At 37.5% G+C, this 23150-nt stretch overlaps 1 protein-coding gene across 1 annotated transcript in view; it reads right to left on the bottom strand.

Moving 5' to 3' along the window:
- The window catches only part of USP34 (ubiquitin specific peptidase 34), a 247464-nt gene that overhangs the window by 168234 nt on the left and 56080 nt on the right, over positions 1–23150 (bottom strand). Inside the window, 7 exon segments of the mRNA XM_011987324.1 lie at positions 606–1216; positions 1492–1622; positions 1987–2022; positions 2990–3119; positions 3303–3428; positions 22365–22457; positions 22542–22623. Of these exon segments, the coding sequence (XP_011842714.1) occupies positions 606–1216; positions 1492–1622; positions 1987–2022; positions 2990–3119; positions 3303–3428; positions 22365–22457; positions 22542–22623 (1209 nt within the window).

Below are 23150 nucleotides of genomic sequence, written 5' to 3'. Positions count from 1 at the left end.
AAGAAAAAAAGGAAGGAAATACATTACTAATTTTTATACTTATTACACGTGGAAATGGCATTGCGGACATTATTGGTTTAACATGATTAAAATTAACAACCTGGTTTATTGTTGTTGTTGTTTTGTTTTTGAGCCTCACTCTGTTGCCCAGGCTGGAGTGCAGCGGCATGATCTCGGCTCACTGCAACCTCCACCTCCCAGGTTCAAGCAATTCTCCTGCCTCAGCCTCCCAAGTAGCTGGGATTACAGGTGTGCACCACCATGCCTGGCGAATTTGACTATTTTTAGTAGAGATGGGGTTTCACCATGTTGTTCAGGCTGGTCTCAAACTCCTGACCTCAAGTGATCCACCTGCCTGGCCTCCTAAAGTGCTGGGATTACAGGTGTGAGCCACCACGCCTGGCCAACAACCCGCTTCATTTTGTGTTTTTAAATGTGCCCAATAGAAAACCTGAAATTATCTATTTGTAGCTTTACATTAATACTTTGCACTATACTACTAATGAATAGCACTAATACAGAATAAATTGCAATTGAATAAACATAGGATATAATACTTCCCTAAAGGAAATACGAACTGAATATTTATTTTGAAGTAGGCTTACCCATCGTGGTGGTGGTGATGGTGGTGGTGGTGGTGGTGATGCTGTGGACCAATAAATTGTCGACAATTAAATAATTCATTCCCAATAGTCTCCCCAAGGAAGTCCCCAGTTCGCGTGATACAAGACTCCTGAGACCCTTGTGCTATATGAGTAGCATTCATTTCCCCTGAAATATCGTGTTCTGGGTCTTCAGAGTGTGAACAAGCATCCAGCATTCGCATTCGATTATCTACTGACGGCAATGATTCGGTGTTAAAAACCAGGTCCTTTCCTGTTCCGCTGCTCGTCCCATTTCTTTCTGACGTGCCTTGGGAGTCCCCCAGGCAAATGCCTGCTTGACTCTCTAACTTTCTATTCCGAAGATCTGCACCACAACTGCTTTTGGGAGGATTATGACCATGATCGTCATCTTCATCTTCTTCTTTGAGGGCTTCAATATCTGCAATGTCTTCTGACTGTACCTCACTGCCAGGGCTCCCAGCTGAATGGCTTGCATGGCTAGAATTGACCTCATTGCTAGATCCATCACTATGCCCACTACTGCTACCAGGACCACTGCTTCCATCTTCACCACTGTTGGCAGTTTCATCAGAACTTCCCTGCATGGATTCCTATATTTTGAAACAAACAGATTTAAATAAATATTTAAACCAATAAGAAAAAAGGTAACCAACATTAATAAACTGTACCTTTTAAAAACGCTGTCAGTCTTGTTATACCCCTTTGAACAATACAAAATGGAATTAAAAACTCAAAGGACATCAAAAATATTATGTAAAGGAGAGGACAAGCCGGAACATGAATTATGTATATATACCCAATTCAAATGATAAACATGCCAGAAAGCCAAAAACGCCTTTAAAAGAGGAAAAACCTATTTTCATACCTCTGTGTCTGAAAGTCGTTGTTGCACATGTTTGGTTCTATTAATAAGCTGCTCATCCATTTCAATGTCACTACCTCCACTTTGATGTGTATCGCTATTATCACTGCTTTGAGGACTAGCTGCAGGTGACCCTATATAAAATACATTTTTTATTTTTACTTCTAATTTATATTAACATGGACTTAACAAAATGACATTATCATCTGACTCCTTGACCTAGTTACCAAAGCTTTACGCTAAGTAGCCAAAAATAAAATCTCTAAATATGTTAACATTTGCTCATGATTTCTAAAAATATAACAGATTTCAATTAAAAGTCAAGATGTTTATAGTTTTAAGAAAAATGGGTAACACGAATATGTTAAAGGTTTACATCTCCTCAAAATGAACTTTATGACTGATACAAATATATCATTATATAAAATCAATGAACTCTAGAAAATCACTAAAACAAAACTAAGTCATGTTGCCATGAATTTCTAACGCTCAACTTACAAGGTGATGGAGCTGTTCTTCTGAGCTCTTCTTCCTCTGAAGGAAAAGGAAAAAACAAGAGAAAAACATTCTAAGTGACTGAGCTTCTTTGGGACAGTGTATCAGTTGTTTATATTGTATAATCAACAAGATACAGGCAGAGAAACTTGCAATAAGGTCAAGTCTCCGCCACCTGCAGTAGTTGTTGGGGGTGCCTGCACAGAAAAGCCTAAGAGAAGGGTAGTATACGTTGCCAGGAGACAAAAACTGAGTTCAAGTAACGTTTCAGAAAGCCCTTGAAAGCTATATATGTTAAAAAAAAAAAAAAAAAACCCACTGGCCGGGCGCAGTGGCTCATGCCTGTAACCCCAGCACTTTGGGAGGCCAAGGCAGGCGGAATCACGAGGTCAGGAGATCGAGACCATCCTGGCTAACATGGTGAAACTCTGTCTCTACTAAAAATACAAAAAAATTAGCCAGGTGTGGTGGCGGGTGCCTCTAGTCCCAGCTACAAGGGAGGCTGAGGCAGGAGAATGACCTGAACCCAGGAGGCAGAGCTTGCACTGAGCCAAGATCACGCCACTGCACTCCAGCCTGGGCAACAGAGCAAGGCTCCATCTCAAAAACAAAACAAAACAAAACCAAAAAAAACCCACAAAGCACCTGACATGGCAGAAAACTTTGAAGCAGAAAACACAGAAAGATAACTGAATCATTATGTTCTACTCTTAAATTTTTAAAACAAAACTTGTTTACAAAACGAAATCCCCAAAGCTTTTGTTTAAAAAACAGATAATCAAAGCTGAGAAAATCCAGTAACTACAAAGACTTTATCACTATCCTTCACTTAAAAGGTAAACCAAAACACGAACTAATCACAGTATTAATCCTTTTATATGTACTCTTCCACCCATCCCACACTTATTTTAAAATAAAGATTGAACTGAATGTATAAGCAGAAAATACTTCAAATCTGAATCAGAAGCTCTCGACAATTTCCTTCAAAATACATGACACTACTAACCTTTCTTATTTCCAATGGGAATATTAGTATTTAATAAAGATGCAAAAGAACTCTGTTTAGATAACTGAGCCTTAGCTGCTAGTGCATTATTCCACAGTGCTTTAATTAACATGGATGCCAAGTACAATGTCTAAAAAAAGAGAGGGAGAGATTAAAGTTGGACAATTCCAGGCAACACTAACAAATTTAATATCCTTTTTGTCACACTGAAATGCCAAGCCAATAAAATGAAAGTTAAATTATCTGAATCACAAAGAAATTTTCACTTTACGAGGAAAAAAAAAAAACTATCATTATGTTTTGAATGTATTACCTGTTCAGTATGAACACTTGGCTCAAGAGCTGAGACCAGATTAAGTAGATGTCTAAGTGGTACCGGATCCAAATTCTTGATGAGTGAAGGAAATAAGTCATGTATATACCGACTACAATGTTTCAACTAGAAAATCAAGTTAGAGAGAATGGTCAAAAATAATTGCCCAATACATGTAGATTACCTGATATAAAAACAGCTTGAAAGTCAAAAATTTGGCCAGTACACTAATATTTTTTAATATAATGATAAAATGCTAATTATCCAAGATGAGGAACGGCAGTGCATAAAAGAGCAAAAATAAATTCACCTAAACAGAAATTAAACTTAACCAAACAAATGACAAGCTGAATTGCCTAATTACAAGAGGGAAGGCTGGGTGTGGTGGCTGATGTCTGTAATTCCAATACTTTGGGAGGTTGAGCTGGCAGGACAGCTTGAGTCCAGGAGTCTCAGATCAGCCTGGGCAACATAGCGAGACCTCACCTCTATAAAAAATACATTTTAAAATTAGCTGGGTGCTGAGGTGCACACCTGTGGTCCCAGCTACATAGGCGGCTATGGTGGAAGATCTCTTGATACCAAAGGAATTAATTTACATGTCATAATACAAAAATAAGTTAAATAGTAAATTAAAATACAAATAAGACAACAAATTACACTTAGGAGAAAAAAGTAAATTATCACAACTATGCCAGATTTCTCTTATTAAATCTTTATAAAGTATTTATATAATGCTTTTATTTCACTAGAGTACACAACAGAAACCCTGACAAAGATCTACGAAATAATAAACCATGAGATACAAAGACTTTGTTATAATAAACACAAACATGTAAATTCATGGACAATACAATATTTATGAAGATATAAAAACTAAATATTACATCATGTAAAATAAAAGCATTTTACAGCCATCAAGTTGCTAACTACTAAATCAAGATAAGGTAATAAACAGAAGATTAGACAAGTAATTCCCAACTTGAGGGCTGTCAAGTGTAAAGTTTCCTACTTTTAATACATAAAAAGTCTATTAAAATATAGATTTTATTCAAAAACACTGATTTTTATATTTTGTAGGCATACACATGAATTCTCTTCTGCTGCTTCTCTTTCAGGGTAAATATGCATAACCTAATACTGAAATATAAGGTGAAATACATGTAAGAAAACCTAATACTGGAGGAATTCTATCTTGGTGAGGTTTCTTATAAATTACACTATGTGCTTCTACTACCATTTACTTTAACATCATTAGATATTCATTTAAAAAACAATGGTAGTACTTCAATACTACAAACAGTATTTGATTTTAAGGAGAAGTGAATACCAATAAGTTTAACACTTTTATAGGTCTTGACTAAGAATGTTCATTTAAATATAGTATTAAATAACATTACAGATTAAAATATACAGGTTAAGTATCCCCTATCTGAAATGCTTGGAAGCAGAAGTGTTTCAGATTTTGGATTTTTCCACACTTTGGATTATCTGCATTATATACTTACCAGTTGAAGATCTCTAATTCAACACTCCAAAATCTGAAATGTTCCAATGAGTACTTCCTTTGAGCACCATGTTGGCACTCAGATCTCAAACTTCGTAGCAGTTCAAATTTTAGAGTTTTGGATTAGGAATTCTCGATCTGTACTAACAGTTTTCTCTACTTTTTGCCCACAAGTAACTCATATATAGTTTTTCTACTTAAAACATGATAAACACACATATATACATGTTTTTATATATATATGTATGTATATAGACCATATATACTACATGTAATGTATAATAAACTTCTGATTTTCTGCCAATTTAACCATTAATATAATGAAATTTCCATAATATACTTAATTTTGATAATCAAATATCTTGTTGGGGTTTTCAGGGATTAATCTGCCACTTGGTTATTTTTGTTTTGTTTTGTTTTATATAGAGAGATGAAGTCTCATGATATTGCCCAGTCTAATTTTAAAACGCCTAAGCTCAAGTGATCCTCTTGCCTCAGCCTCCCCAAGTGTTGAAATTATAGGAATGAGGCACTGAGCTTATTTTTAAGTAACAAGATCCTTGAGAAAAAAAAAACATAAAATCCTGTAACTGAGGTAAAAAAAAAAAAAAAAACCCCACTCTTTCAAATGTGTACATTATTTAATTCCAAAATACAGAAAAAGTATTAAGAACGCGTGGTGGTGGCAGCAGCAGAGGAGGAGGAGGAAGAGGACAAAGAGGAGGAGGATAAGGAAGATGAAAAAGGATGATGAAGAAGACAAAGAAGAAAGACGAAAACAAAGACGATGAAGATGAAACAGAAAAGGATATCAGGGAAGATGGGAGAATAGAAAACGCCAGGAATCTATTTCTATACCAAGACAAAAACTGTACTAGCCGAATCAGATGCAAGTATCCTGGAACTCCAGAGTCAATCTGAATTTCTATACTTACCAATTTCAGCCTCCAATGCCATAGCTGCTACTGCTACCCATTTCTGACACACATACTCCCAATCCGCCCATGCAATGACAGGCAGCTATGGAGATGGCAATACAGGTTTCTGGTACAGTTTCTGGACACAGGTGGGCAATAAGAACCACGTCCCCCAACATTAAGATTCTCTGTTCTGACAGCTAGCTGATTGCTAATTTTGACTGATAAGGTGCAGGCACTGAGGCTGGCTGCCATTGTTTCAACACAAATCACCTGAAATGATTACTAGACGTCTTAGAGTTGTACTTGTTTTTTGGGGAACAAAACCAAAAAGGAAACAACAAAAAGTCCACAGAAAATACACCTGAAGTCCACCTGTTGCACTTCCTAGATGAATTTTTTTTTTGAGACAGTCTTGCTCTGTTACCCAGGCTGGAGTGCGGTGGTGCGATCTCAGCTCACTGCAACCAGCACCTCCCAGGTTCAAGTGATTCTCCTGCCTCAGCCTCCCGAGCAGCTGGACCATAGGCGTGCGCCACCACACCTAGCTAATTCTGTGGGGTTTTTTGTTTTGTTTTTGTATTTTTAGTGAAGACAGGGTTTCGCCATGTTGGCCAGGCTGGTCTTGAACTTCTGACCTCAAGTGATCCACCTGCCTCGGCCTCCCAAAGTGCTACAATTACAGGTGTGAGCCACCATGCCCAGCCACTAGACAAAGATTTTAAATAACTTTATCTCAAAGATAATAAAAGAGTAAAGACAGGAAAACACTGCATGAACAAAATGAGAATATCAGCAAAGGAAGAGAAATTATAAAAAGGAACCAAAAAGAAATTATGGAAATGAAAAGCACAAGAACAGAAAGGAACAATGCACTTCACTACACAAGGATTCAAAGGCAGCTCTGAGCAAGCAGGAAAAAGAATCAGCATACCTGAAAGTAGGACAACTGAAATTATCAAGTCTGAGGAAAAGAAGAAAAATGAATAGCCTAAAGGACCTGTGGGATACCATGAAGCAGAGCAACACATTCATTTTGGAAATCCTAGAATGCAAAGAAAAATGGAAAGACAGAATACTTAAATAATAACTAAATACAACCCAATTTGATGAAAGATATGAATCTACAAATCCAAGATGTTCAACAAACTCCAAGAAGGATACACTCAAAAAGACCTCTATCGATACACAATGCAATCAGAATACAGGAAGCCAAAGACGAAAATCTCAAAAACCACAAGTAACTTGTCGCGTACAAGAGATCCTCAGTAAGATTATCAGCGAATTACTCTTCCAAAAACTTAGAGGCCAGAAGCAATGAGTTGATATATTCAAAAGGCTAAAATAAAAATCTTGCAATAAGAATTTTAAATTCAGCAAAACTGTCCTTCAAAAATTAGGGCTGAAATTAAGACATTCACAGAAAAAAGCTAAAGGAGTTTGTGACACTTATACCTGCCCCATAAAAATTGCTAAAAGGCAGTTTCCCAGTGTGCTTCCAGCCACTAAATGGGAGAAGAGGACACAAGATGGTAGCAGCCACAAACTCTAGCTCCAGCCTCCCACCGCTGCTCAATGACCTGGTTAGCACTGGGGCAGCCAGAGCTGAAATGACTTGGCTGAGCTAGCCTGAGTTGAAAGGGTGGCTCTTTTTTCACAGCCGGCCAAATGACTCAGAAAACCTAGAATGCTTGAGAAAAAAGTGCTCACTATGTTGGGTTGGGCAACATGTGGAGGAACTGAAAGCCTGGAGCCTGGGCCCAGGAATTGAGGAAATGTGAGGCTGGGGCTCAGAGGTGCTCACATTGAGGCAGACCCTTGGGTGATCAGCTAGTTGCCAGAGTGCTTCAAGGACCTTGGCCCCAAGCTCACCTCCAACTCCTGGGTACTTGGTGCTCTCGTGGAGCACTGTACCATGCCCCATACTATATAAGCTTGCTGGGACCAGCCCAATCTCAAGAGCCCCACATCCCTCTATTGTTGCTGTATTCCCCATGGGGCACCTGTCTGTCTCCTGTAGGACAGGCACTCCCCGAGGAGAGGGACAGCAGCAATGAACTATCTCTGCGTTCTCTGACCAGCATGAAACCAGCACAAACAGGCACTAGTAATTGTTGGAAAGAACCCTTTTCATGTGTTCAAAAGTTCTGGGGATTAACAGAATGATTTAATTTGGTCTTTGAGTAGGGTACAAGATGAATAAATATGAATTGTCTTGCAAAGAGAAAAAAAACGAGACAAATGCTAACAAGAGTCCTTCCAGTTGAAATAAGATATCTGATAAATACATAGGCAATTATTACAGACAGTATTGAAATTTTAGTTTATAACTCTACTTTTTATTTTTCACATGATTTAAAAAACAAATACAAAGAATTATTATTAACCTGCCTTACTGGGCACACAACATACCAAGTTGCAATTTGTGACAGCAGTAATAAAAATGGAGGGATGGAGTTATTAGGAGCAGAGTTTTTACATGGCATTGAAGTTAAGCTGGTATAAATTGAAATCAGACTGTTATACCTTTAGGATGTTAAATGTAATCTCCATATTAAATACAAAAGAAAATTAAAAGGAAATCAAACTGTTTCACTACAAAAAACAAACAAAAAAACAACAACAAAAACACCACCACCAAAACAACTAAACATACAAAAAAGGCAGTAATGGAAGAAAGGAGGGAGAAAACCACGATAAGACATAGAGAAAAGAAAAGGCAAAATAACACAAGTTTGTCCCTCTTTATGAGTATTTTAAATGCAAATGGTTTAACTCTCCAATCAAAAGAAAAAGACAGAATTGATATTTTTCAAAAACTTGATCCAATTGTCTTTAAGAGGTTTGCTTTATATCCAAAGACACAAAAAGGTTGAATGTGAAAGGACAGAAAAAGATATTCCATGCAAACAGCAAGCAAAAGCAAGCTGGGCTGGCTATACTAATATCAAATAAGATACAATTTAAATTGTAAAAAGGTTACCGGAAAAAACAAATGGAATTATCATTTAATCCAGTAATCTGATTCCCAGGTATATGTCTAAAAGAATTCAAAGCAAGATCTCAGAGAGGTATCTGTACTCCCATGATCACTACAGCGTTATTCCTAACAGCCAGGATGTAAAAGCAGCCAAATGTCCATCAACAGATGAAAGAACAAAAAAAAAAAAAAAAGTGCTACAGGCCAGGCATGGTGGCTCATGCCTGTAATCCCAGCACTTTGGGAGGCCAAGGCAGGTGGATCACTTGAGCCCAGGAGCTCAAAACTAGCCGGGTCAACGTGGCAAAACCCTGTCTCTACTAAAAAAATACAAAACTTAGCCAGGCATGGTGGGCATGTGCCCATAGTCCCATCTACTTCAGAAGCTGAAGTGGGAGGATGGCTTAAGCCTGGAAGGTCAAAGTTGCAGTGAGCCATAATTGTGCCACAGCACTCCAGCCTGGGTGAAAGAACAAGACCGTGTTTCAAAGAAAAGAAAATTTTGTGTGTGTGTGTGTGTGTGTGTGCGTGTGCACGCGCATAATCCAGTATTATTCATCCTTAAAAAGGAAGAAAATGCTGACACATGCCACAACACAGATGAATGTTGAAGAGATTAGGCTGAGTGAAAAAGCCAGTCACAAAAGGACAAATATTTAATGATTCCACTTATATCAGAAACCTAGAGTACTCAAAATCATGGAAACACAAAGTAGAATAGAGGTTACCCAAGGCTGATGAGAGGGGGAAATGAGGAGTTGTTGTTCAATGGGTATAGAGTTTCAGTTTTGCAATGTAAGTTCTAGACATCTATTACACAATGTGAATAGACTTAACACTAGTGAACTATACACTTAAAAATGATCAAAGGGGATAAACTATTTTTTTCAAACCACAGTTTATCTTTCATAAGTTTACCAAAGATAAAGAAAAACTTTAGTAATGAAAGATTCAAAATACCAAGAAGATATGATCATAAACATTATGAAGACTGGAAGAAATAGAGAAATAAAAAGTTCCACAATAATAGTTGGAGACTTCAATATCCAATTCTCAATAAAGAGAATAACCATAAACAAGGACATAGAGAATCTGAATAACACAATAAGCCAAATAGACCTAGGAGACATATACAGAGCACTTCATACAACAGCAGCAGAAAACACATTTTTCTCAAATGTGTGGGACATGTTCCAAGATAGACTGGATGCTAGACCACAAGTCTCAACAGATATTAAAATACAGATAATCATACTAAAATGTTTCTCTACCCACAGCAGGAAGAAGCTAAAAATCAGTATCAGAAGAAAAACTGGAAAGCTCACAAATTTGTAGAAATTAACACATTCAAACAGCCAAAGGATCAAAAAAGGAATCACAAGGGAAATTAGAAAACATTTACAGATAAAATACAACAAAAAATAGAATGCAGAAAGAACAATGTTCAGAAGAAAATTTATACATGAAAACTTGTATTTACAAATGTAAATGTGAATTAAAAAAAAAATCTCAATTCAACAACCAAACTTCACAACTTAGGGAAGGAACTACAAGAGAAATAATTAAACCTAAAGCTAGTAGAAGGAAGACAATGATCAGAGATAAATAAAATAAAGAATATGAGAACAGTAGAGAAAGCTGGTCAGATGCAGTTCATGCCTGTTGTAATACTCTCAATTTGAGAGGCCAAGGAGGGAAGACTGTTTTACACCAGAAGTTCAAGACCAACCTGAGCAACACAGTGAAATCCTTTCTCTACAAAAAATATTTAAAAATTAGCCAGGAGTGATGGCACAAGCCTGTAGTCCTAGCTCCTTGAGAGGCTAAGGCGGAAGGACTGCCTGAGCCCAGGAGGTTAAGATTACAGCACTGCACTCCAGCTTGGGCAACAGAGCAAGAAATTCTCTCTTTAAAAAACAGTAAGAATCGGCCAGGCACAGTGGCTCACATCTGTAATCCCAGTACTTTGGGAGGCCAAGGCAGGTGGATCACATGAGGTTGTGAGTTTGAGACCTGCCTGGCTAAAACGGCGAAATCCTGTGTCTACTAAAAATACAAAAAATTTGGTGGGTGTGGTGGCACATGACTGTAGTCTCAGCTACTGAGGAGGCTGAGACAGGAGAATCACTTGAACCTGGGAGGCGGAGGCTGCAGTGAACCAAGATCACACCACGGCACTCCAGCCTGGGCAAGACAGACAGCTATTCCGTATCAAAAAAGAAAAAAAGTAAGTTAATAGAGAAAACTAATAAAACCAAAGGAGGTTTTGTTAAAGGACTTTATCAACGACAACCCTTTAGTTAGATTATGCGGGGAAAAAAAAAACAAAGAACTAAAAGCTGCAACGAAAATGAGGGCATTCACACTAAACTTACAGTTCTAAAAAAATTATGAGATATTACAAATAATTGTACACCAGAAAATTAGACAACCTGTAAGACTCCTTTCATGATAAAAACTCTCAGAAAACTAGAAGAAAAAAAATCCTCAACATGACAAGGGGTACTTACAAAAAACCCACAGGCAATATCATACTCAATGATGAATGACATATTTCCCCCAAGATCAGAACAAGACAAGGATGCCCATATTTACCACCGCTACTTAACACTGTACTGAACTTCTAGCCAGAGCTATTAGACAAAAGAATGAAAGGCATTCAAAAGAGAAAGGAAGATGTAAAACTATCTGACTGCAAATGACATAATCATATATATATAAAATCCTAAAGAATCCACAGAAGAACTACTAACCTGAGAAGCAAATTCACAAAGTTGCAAGGAACAAGGTCAAAATGCAAAAATCAACTATATTTCTATACACTAGAAATGAACAATCTGAAAAGAAAATTAAGTAACACAATTTTCAATAGCATCTAAAAGAATACTTAGGAACAAATCTAATCAAAGAAGGTAAAGTTTTGTATACTGAAGACTACAAAACACTGCTAAAATAAATTAAAAACCTAAAGAGAAAGACATTCATGTTAATGGATAGGAAGACATATTGTTAAGATATTAATATTGCCTCCAAAGTGATCCACAGAGTCAATGCAATACCTATTCTTTTTTACAAAACTAGAAAAACTGGTCCTCAAATTCATACAGAATTGCAAGGGACTCTAAATAGCCAACAGTCTGAAAAAGATGACTTTGAAACCTGCAAAAAGGAAAAAAAGAAATAACAAAAAGCAACAGTAGTAATTAAACAGTATGGTACTGACGTAAGGACACACATGTAGGCCAATGGAGTAGAATGAAGATCCCAAAAATAAACATTCACATGAAAAAGGTCAACTGACTTTCAACCAAGGTTGCCAAGACCATTTAATGGGGGAAAGGACAGTTTTTTCAACAAATGGTGTTACGAAAACTGATTATTTACATGTAAAAAGAATAAAGTTTAATCTTTACCTTACACCATATATAACAACTCAAAGCACATCAAATACTTAAACTTAAAAGAAAAATCTTTTAAAAAACCCTTAGAAGAAAAAGGTAAGGATTGTAATCTTCATGATGTTGGATTTTAAAATTATTTCATGGGTATGACACCAAAAATAGTCAACAATAACAACAAAGATACGTTAGACTTCATCAAAATTAAAAACTTTTGTGTATCAAAGGACACTAAAAGAATGAAAATAAACCATAGATCACACGGCAAAAAATAAAGAAGCATCTGACAAAATTCAACATCCATTCATAATAAAAACGCTCAAAAGAATAGGCATAGAAGGAACTTACCTCAACATAAGGGAGGCCACATATGAAAAGCCTACAGTTTTGTTTTCGTTTTTTGTTTTTTGTTTTTTTTGGGGGCCAGAGTCTCACTCTGTCACACAGCCTAAAGTGCAATGGTGCGATCTTGGCTCACTGCAACCTCTGCCTCCCAGGTTGAAGCAATTCTCCTCCCAAGTAGCCTCCCAAGTAGCTGGGACTACAGGCGCCCACCACCACACCCGGCTAATTTTTGTATTTTTAGTAGATATGGGGTTTCACTATGTTGGCCAGGCTGGTACCGAACTCCTGACCTCGTGATCCACCTGCCTCGGATTCCCAAAATGCTGGGATAACAGGTGTTAGCCAGCATGCCTACCAGCTTTTCTTTCATATATAAAGCACATAAATAATAGCATAATCAATAGGGAAAAACTGAAAGCTTTTCCTCTAAGATCTGGGACAGGCAAGGACCCCCAGTATCACCACTCCTATTCAATTTAATACAGAAATTCCAAGAGAGGACTTAAGGAATAAAAGGACTCCACAAAGAAAACAGGAAGAAAAATTATCTTTTTACAAATGATCATATATATGTAGAAAAACTTTACGACTCCACAACAATAAAAAACTGTTAGAACTAATAGTGAATACAGTAGGGTTGCTGGATCCAAATTAACATACAAAAACCAGTGGCATTTCTAAGCACAAACAGGCTATCTGAAAAGGCAATTAAGAAAACAGTCCCATTTACCACAGCAACAAAAGCATTTTATAATATTTAGAAATAAACTTAGCCAAATAAGTAAAAGAGTTGTACATTGAAAATTATAAAACACTGAAGAAAATTAAGGAAGACACAGATAAATAAAAAGACATTCCAACATTCATGCACTGAAAGAAAAATACCATTAAAAGTCCATACTACCCAAAGTGATCTATAGAGTCGACACAATCCCTATCAAAATCTCAATGGCAGTCTTTTGTTTCAAGACAGGGTCTCACTTTGTCAGCCAGGCTGGATGGAGTACAGTGGCACGATCTTGGCTCATTGCAGCCTCAACGTCCTGGGCCCAAGCAATCCTCCACCTCAGCCTCCCGAGTAGCTGGGACTACAGGGACGTACCACCATGTCCAACTAGTTTTTAGTATTTTTGGTAGAGACAGGGTTTCAGCATGCTGCCCAGGCTAGACGCGAACTTCTGAGCTCAAGCTATCCACCCTCCTTGGCCTGCCCAAAGTGCTGGGATTAATAGGCGTGCGCTACCACACCCAGCCTCAAAGGCATCCCTTACAAAAATAGAAAAAACAATCCTGAAATTCATACAGAACCACAAAAGGCCCCAAATAGCAAAAAACAATCTTGAGTAAGAATACAGCTGGAGGTATCACACTTTTTAATTCCAAAATACACTACATGACTACAGTAATCAAAACAATATGAGCCAGGTGCAGTGGCTCACACATGTAATCTCAACATTCTGGGAGGCTGAGGCAGGAGGATTGCTTGAGGCCAGAAGTTTGAGACCTGCCTGGTCAACAGAGCAAGACCCAGTCTCTACAAAACAACTTACAAAAATTAAAAATTAGCTGGGCATGGTGGCATGCTCTTGTAGTCCTAGCTATTTTGAGAAGCTGAGGCAGGAAGATCACCTCAGTGCAGGAAGTTGAGGCTGTAATGAGCTATGACTGAACCACTGCACTCCAACCTGGACAACAGAGCAAGACTCTGTACATTAAAAATATATATTATATATGGTACTGGCATAAAAATAGACATACGAACCCACAGAACGAACAAAAACCCCAGAAATAAATCCATGCATCTACAATCAACTGATCTTCCAGAAGGATGCCAAGAACATGTGATAGGGAAAGGACAGTCCCTTCAACAAAAGGTGATGGAAAAACCTGATATCCACATACAGAATGAAATTGGATCCTTATCTTACACCACATACAAAAATGAACTCAAAATGAATTAAAAACTTCAATTTAAGACCTGAAATTGTAAAACTACTAGAAGGTGACATAGGTAAAAAGCTTCTTGACAATGGTCTAGGAAATAATTTTTTTGACAGGAACTATTAGCATAGGCAACATAAGCCAAAATACACAATTGAGATTTTATCAAAACCAACAAGCTTCTGCACAGCAAAGGAAACAATCAGAGTGAAAAGGCAACCTACAGAATGAAAGAAAATATTTACAAACCATGTATTTGATTAGGGGTTAATATTCAGAATATTTAAGAAACTCGTACAACTTAATAGCAAAAAAAATAAATAAATAAATAAATAAACCCTATGTAGCGCAAAGAGAATAGACATTTCTCAAAAAAAAGACATACAAATAGCCAACAGGTATAAAAGCTGCTCAATATTACTAATCATGAGAGAAACGCAAATCAAAAGCATGAGATATTATCTCACACCTACGCTGTAACAGCTATTATCAAAAGGACAAAAGATAAATGTTAGCAAGAACATGGAGAAATGGGAATCCTTATACACTGTTGGTGGGAATGAAAACTGGTACAGTCATTTTTGAAAGCAATATGGATGTTCCTCAAAAAATTAAACAGAACTATCTTATGTTATGATCCACAATCCCACTTTGGATATATATCCAAAGGAAATGAAATCACTATCTCAGAGATATCTTCACTCTCACATTCACTGCAGCATTATTCCCAAGAGCCAAGATACGGGAAAAAACTAAATTATCTTTCCAAAGATGAAAAAACAAAACGTGGTGTACATATACATACATACACAGGGATATTATTCAGCTTTTAAAGAGGAGGAAATCCTTCCATTTTTGACAACATGACTGACCCTAGAAAACACTATGCTAGGTGAAATAAAGCAGACAGAGAGAAATACTGCACAGTCTCACATGATCAATTTAAAGTAGTCAAAGCAGCAGAGAATACAGAAGGACAGAGAAATAAGTTGACATCGGTAAAAGGGTATAAAATTTAAGTTCTCCAAAATGAGTAAATTCTGGAGATCTCACATACAGCAATGTGACTATAGTTAACAATACTGTATCGCATATTTGAAAGAAAATGGTAACTATGTGAGGTAATACATGTGAATTAGCTTGATTGTAGTGATTATTTCAACTATGCACATTAAAACATCAAGTTGTACACCCTGAATACATAATTTTTATATTTATATAGTATTTCAATATTTGCCTATATCTCAATTTAAAAAGACAGAGAAATTATATGCAAATTATATACCCGATTTAAAATACTAATATCCAGAATATTTTTTGTAAAACTCAAAAGCAAACCAAACAAAACCCAATCAAAAATGGGCAAAAGACATGAACAGACATTTTTCCAAAGCAAATATGCAAATAGCCAACGAGCACAGGAAAGCATGTTCAATATAATCAATCATCAGGAAAATGCAAATAAAAAACACAATGAGATACAAATTCACACCTACTAGGATATCTGAATTTTTTTTTCAAAAGGGAAGTAACAAGTATTGGCAAGGATGTGGAGAAACCAGAACCCTCTGGTGTCACTGGTGAGAATGTAAAATGGTGCAGCTGCTGTGCAAAACAATTTGGTGGCTTCTCAAAAAGTTAAACACAGAATTACCATGTGATCCAGACATGCTACTCCTAGGTATACGGTTCTGTATGGCTTAAGGATAGGGATACGTTCTGAGAAATGCCCTCTTGTGAACATAAGAGTATACTTACACAAAAGATGGTAAAGTCTACTACACACTTAGGCTACATGCTATAGTTTATTGCTCCTGTACAGCATGTTACTGTACTGAATACTGTAGGCAACCGTAACTCAATGGTAAGTTTTTGTGTATGTAAACACAGAAAAAGTAATTTGTTGCACTACACTAGGACAGCTATCACAATGTCACCAGGTGACAGGAATTATAATAAGCTCCATTATAATCTTATGGGACCACAGTTGTATATGTATGTGCTCTGTTGACTGAAACATGCTTATACAATGCATGACTGTATATACAAAATAACTGAAAGGAAACTGAACACATATTTGTAAACCCATGTTCACAGCAGCATTGCTCATAATATCCAAAAGGTGGAAACAACCCAAATGTCCACTGATGGATGAATAAAATGCTGTATATACATATAGTGGAATATTAGTCATAAAAGGAATGAAGTTGTAATGTATGCTATGACATAGACTGACTTTGGAAACATTACGTTAGTAAAGTAAGCCACACAGAGGAAGACAAATATTCTGATTCCACTTATATGAGGTACCTAGAATAAGCAAACTCATGGAGACAGAAGACAACAGAATGTAAAACAGCTGAGCGTAGTGGCTCACACCTATAATCCCTGCACTTTGGGAGACCAAGGCAGGTGAATGGCTTGAGCCCAAACACTGGAGACCAGCCTGAGCAATACAACAAGACCCCATCTCTACATAAAATACAAAAATTAGGTAGGCATGCTTTGGTCCCAGCTACTCTGGAGCCTGAGGCTGGAAGGTCACTTGAGCCCAAGAGTTTTGAGGCTGCAGCAGTGAGCTGTAATTGCGCTGCTGCATCCAGCACGAGTGATACAGCAAGACGCTGTCTCCAAAAAACCAATGTAAAATAGAAGAAACCAGGGGCTGAAAGGAAGGAAATTAAGAGTTGTTGTTTTATAGGTACCAACTTGTTACTGGTGATGAAAATGTTTTTGCATACAGAAAGTGGTGATAGTTACATAACATTACGAATATTTTTAATCCCACTGACTTGTACACTTACAAATGGTGAAAATGATAAATTTTATGTTATGCATATTTTACCACAATATAAAATAAAAGGAAAATACAAGAAAAAGAACATATATATTAAAAGCCTTCGACCAAGGCCAGGTGCGGTGGCTCATGCCTATTATCCCAGCACTTAGGGAGGTTGAAGCAGGTAGATCACTTGAGGTCAGGAGTTTGAGAACAGCCTGGTTGACATGATGAAACCCTGTCTCTATTAAAAACACAAAAATTAGCTGATGTGGTGGTACACATCTGTAATCCCAGTTACTCGGGAGGCTGAGGTACAAGTATTGTTTGAGCTCGGGAGGCTCGAAGAAAATTAAAGTTCCCATCAGACACGAAACTTACAAATTTCTGAAAGATTAAAATGACTGGGAATATCTTTTTATTTATTTATTTGTTTGTCTGCTTGAGACATAGTCTCACTTTGTTGCCCAGGCTGGGGTATAATGGCGTGATCTTGGCTCACTGTAACCTCTGCCTCCCGGGTTCAAGCAATTCTCCTGCCTCAGTCTCCTGAGTAGCTGGGATTACAGGCATGCATCTCCATGCCTGGCTAATTTTTGTAGTTTTAGTAGAGATAGGGTTTCATCATGTTGGTCAGGCTGGTCTTGAACTGCTGACCTCATGATCTGCCCATGTTGGCCTCCTAAAGTGCTGGGATTACAGGCGTGAGCCACCATGCCCAGCCTGAGAATACCTTTTTAAAATGTAATAGGTAAAGAAAGTTGTAGCTCAGAGTAAGCTGTAAGAAAGCTATAGAGGAGGTAGGTGAGACAATCTTCCCATTATAACTGAGAAAGATTCTGGGCTCAGAGTAACAGATATGATGGACAGAATGAAGAAACATAGAGATGGAGACGGGACTTAAATGAAGTTCTCCATAAAGAATGATTCTGTCAGCCATCCATAAGTCAGAAAAACACGAGCAGCCAACATATAGGTAACCCATCCACCAGAGATCTTCCCTGGGGGAGAAAACTATATAAAGTAATTGCAAGTAAATATAGATACTGGTACCGCTGCATATTCTCTCATTTAGAGTCCTACAACCTGAAATGAAAGCTTGATGAGACAAACGAGAAAAGTACAAGTAGTTACGCCTCCAATACTATTCCCCGAGAAGTTGCCAGACAAGAGTTCCATTTGAGAGACAGCACTATTAGAAAAGTATTTTATGAAACTCCAAAGTATATACAACATATATCTAGTTGTCTTGTAGAAATATGAATGTGGCCAGGTGTGGTGGCTCACACCTACAATCCCTGCACTTTGGGAGCACAAGGTGGGAGAATCGCTTGAGCTCAGGAGTTCGACACCAGTCTGGGCAACAAGGCGAAGTCTCGTCTGCAAAAAACACAAAAATTAGCCAGGCACAGTGGTGTGCATCTGTAGTCCCAGCTACTCAGGAGGCTGAGGTGGGACAGTAATTTCAGCTCAGGAGGCAGAAGCTGCAGCAAGTCAAGACTGCACCACTGTACTCTAGCCTTGGCAACAGAACAAACAGCAAAGGCATATGAAGAGACCCACAACATAAAAAATCCAGTACAGACAAGAGATATGAATATGTAATAGAGGAAGAAATAATCCCTCCTAGTAACAGTTCCTGAAAGGGCAAGAAGGAATAAGATTCAAATTATGAAACTTAATACAGAAACAGCTATTGCAGTGGCCAGACTATAACTCAAGTATAGTTATAACTTCACAAGCTAGCAGTATGCAACAACGTCTTACAAAGCAATAATAAAATAAGTTTAGAAATGCGCGCGCGCGCACACACACACACACACACACACACACACACACACACACACACAATTAGCCAGGTGGTGGCTCATGTCTGTAGTTTCAGCTACTTGAAAAGTTCACTTCAGCCCAGAAGTTCAAGGCTGCAATGAGCTAATTACACCACTGCGCTCCAGCCTAGGTGAGAGCTGGAGACTCCATCTCAAACAAGCACACAATGTTAGACACGGGAAGCCAAAGAAAATACATTGAAAACCTACCGCGGGCCGGGCGCGGTGGCTCAAGCCTGTAATCCCAGCACTTTGGGAGGCCGAGACGGGCAGATCATGAGGTCGGGAGATCAAGACCATCCTGGCTAACATGGTGAAACCCCGTCTCTACTAAAAAAAATGCAAAAAAAGTAGCCGGGCGAGGTGGCTGGCGCCTGTAGTCCCAGCTACTCGGGAGGCTGAGGCAGGAGAATGGCCTGAAACCGGGAGGCGGAGCTTGCAGTGAGCTGAGATCCGGCCACTGCACTCCAGCCTGGGCGACAGAGCAAGACTCCATCTCAAAAAAAAATAAAAAAAATTAAAAAAATAAAAAAAAAAAGAAAACCTACTGCGAAAAAGCTAAGAATTCAGTGAAGGCTCAAGGCAAACAATCATTAGTAATGAAAAATATTTTAATTACATATAACTCTGTATCTCCATCACTAAATAAAATAGCAACATAATGGAAAAAATTAAATATAGTTGAGGAAATCACAATTTATAATAGCAATAAAAAAACAAATTCCTAAGATTAAGCAAAGCACGAAATAAAAATCTATATACAAATAACTTTGAGACTGTGAACAATGCAAAAGAAAAAAGAAAAGGAGTATCATACTTTGGACAGGAAGACAGAACTTAGGTTCTCAAATTAATCATCATTAACACAATGAAAACATTTTACGTCAATACTAAAATTCACATGAAGAAATAAATAAGACAGAAAAGTTATGACAATAATGAGGAGGGACTAGTCGTCTCAGGCATTTTAAAATATTACAAAGATACAAGTAAAAATAAAGAAAAAAAAATAGTATAAACTCAACGAACATGTTCTTAAAGGACCAGAAAGTAAATATTTTAGGATTATGGGTGACAGGGTCTCTGTTATGATTACTAAACTCTGCTATTGTGCTGTAGAAGCCACCATGGACAATACGTAAAACAACGGGCACGTCAGGCCAGGCGCACTGGCTCACGCCTGTAATGCCCGTACTTTGGGAGGCCAAGGCAGAAGGATTATGACGTTAAGAGATTGAGACCATCCTGGCCAACATGGTGAAACCTCGTCTCTACTAAAAATACAAAAATTAGCTGGGCAGTGGAGTGTGCCTGTAATCCCAGCTACTTGGGAGGCTGAGGCAGGAGAATCCTTGAACCTGAGAGGCGGACGTTGCGGTAAGCCAAGATCATGCCACAGAACTCCAGCCTGGGCGACATAGCAAGACTCTATCACAGGAAAAAAAAAAAAAAAAGAATAATTGGCATGTCTGTGTAGCAAAAATTTCCAAAAACACATAGTTGGCCCACAGACTATAAATTTACCAATCCCTGGTACAGATCATAATTATACATACAAATAGGTCAGTCTAGAAAGTTCAAAAAATGACCCAGTCAAGACAAAATTGGCATCTCAAGTCAGAAAGAAGAGTTAGTAAACAAATAGAATTGGAAAAATTCTACAACAAAAAAGGGAGGAAAGTTGGACACATACACAACACTTTAAGCCAACATAAATCCCAGCTGGATCAAAGATTAAGATATATAGTTGCAATAGAAAATATACAGGAAGAAACTAAAGGAGAATTCTTTTAAAATGTTGTCAATGGAGAAGGCATTTCAGACCAAGATACAAAATCCACAGACCATTAATAACTACAACCACAAATATGAAACTGAACAGTAAAAGCCACCTTAAGCAAAGCAAAAGGCATCAAACCAGGATACAGTCATAAGTTGTAATCACAAACAAAAGATCAATTTCAGCGACACATAAAGAGCTCCTACAAATTAAAAAATAAAAAAACAATTAATAAATGGCAAAAAAATATGAACAATTCCAGAAAAAGCAACAAAATGGCTCTTAAACACAAGATTTGCAAACTCACTCATAATAAAGGAAACACAAATTTAAAATACCAATGATATCACTTCTCACCCATTAGGTTGGCAAAGATCATGAAATTTAATGTGCCGATGAAATTAAGGGGAAAGTGAAACTGCAATACCAGTATCTACCACAAGCAAACCACACGTATACTTTAACCTAGTAATTCTAATTCTACTTGTAAGCAGGAATTTATCATAGCTACACAAAAGTTTTACACAAGTATGAAATAAACATGTTAGAAGTTACTTATTACAGCATTGTTTGTAACAGAAAAGACTCGGGGGGCCAGGAGTGGTGGCTCATGCCTGTAATCCCAGCACATTGGGAGGCCAAAGCGGGTGGATCACGAGGTCAGGAGCCTGAGACCAGCCTGACCAACATGCTGAAACCCCATGTCCACTAAAAATACAAAAATTAGCTGGGCGTGGTGGCACGTGCCTGTAATCCCAGCTACTCAGGAGGCTGAGGCAGGAGAATCACTTGAACTGGGGAGGCGGAGGTTGCAGTAAGCCAAGATTGCACCATGGCACTCTAGCCTGGGCGACAAAGCAAGACTCCGTCTCAAAAAAAAAAAAAAAAAAAGGCTGGGGAAAAGATACTGCCCATAAATGGGAACTGGTTAAATTAATTATGGTGCATACATTTAATTAAACACTATACAGTCTTCCAAGAAGATGAAAAGCACTTCATATATTGATGAGTAATCTCCAGAACAAAGAAGAGAAAAAAAAAAACCAAAGCCAAGTCTGGTTGGTATGCTACATTTGTGAAAAAGAAAGAAAAAGAAAAATGTATATAGTTCACTATTTATACAAAAAAAAACTCTGATATACCTGAGAGGATAAGAACTATATGCCTGAGAGATGGGGCAAAAAGGAAAAACATGTAATATATCTTTTATATTTACTTTCCGAATTTTGAATCATGTGGACATATGCCTATTTTAAAAAATAAAAAAAAAGTATAATAGACAAGAAACATATCAATAAAATAATTCAAGATAGAAGGGTAGACTGTATAAATGAGAATAACAGGAAACTGTCTCTTTATTAAACCAGGATGGTTTCATGAAGAAGCTCCAACTGACTGACTCTGATTTCCTTCCATTCTACCAGTAACATAGTAAGACATGGACTCGGAAGCCAGATTTCACTCCCAGCTTGTCCATGTCTTGGTCTCCTTAGCTATAAAACAGGATAACAGAATTTACCTCATAGAGAAGCACTTACAACATATGATAAGCAAAGCACTCAATAAACGTGAGCTGTTAGTATTACCTGTGCTGCAGCCCAAATGCAGTCAATATGTTGAGTACTCAGTCGCCCTTCTGCTGCCAAAAAATTCAAAATCACTTGGCATTGTTTGATAATCTGGAAAAGAAAAACTTAATATCAATTTTTAAAAATATTCTTCTCTATCAACAGAACAGAGAAGTCATGTAATTATCCACAAACCTCAATGTGTAAATTTGGTCCAAATATATGCTCCACCACATTGTTGCTAATAAGCCAGTCTGCAAGTTCTTTTGCAATGGACCTAAAGTAATAAAAAACAGTACATTAAAAAAAATTGTCATCTTTAATCATGTCTAAAAGGTAGACTCAATTGAAAACCTAAATTTGTTCCCATAGGAATTACAAAGAATTAGATACAATCAGTTTTACAGAATACTACAAAGCATAACCAGAATGAAGTATGATACTGAATTTATAAATTCAAATTCCTTGAGTTTATAAACAAGTAACAAATAATTGAAACACTAACGAGTAACACCAGGTACACAGGTGTAACACTGAATTAGTGATGTATTATCCTACTCGAGGTCTTTGCCTTCCCACTTTTTAATTTCCATAGTATGTACTGAAGCACTCAGGAAAGGTTTCCCAGTATGCCCTTTATAATGACATAATATCAGGAAAGCAGATTACCAAAAGGATGAACAACAAAAGAATTACCCCCAAGCCAGACTGTAAGTCTCCTTGCTGATACTATTGAAGATTCTAATAGATGAAAAGTAAAGTAACCGACAGTCATGTACTGCATAATAATGATTTGGTCAATGA

Source organism: Mandrillus leucophaeus, unplaced genomic scaffold (assembly GCF_000951045.1).
Source record: "Mandrillus leucophaeus isolate KB7577 unplaced genomic scaffold, Mleu.le_1.0 Scaffold307, whole genome shotgun sequence".
NCBI classification, from domain to species: domain Eukaryota; kingdom Metazoa; phylum Chordata; class Mammalia; order Primates; family Cercopithecidae; genus Mandrillus; species Mandrillus leucophaeus.
Note: the sequence above shows the minus strand (reverse complement) of the source record. Positions and strands in the feature narration are given on the sequence as shown.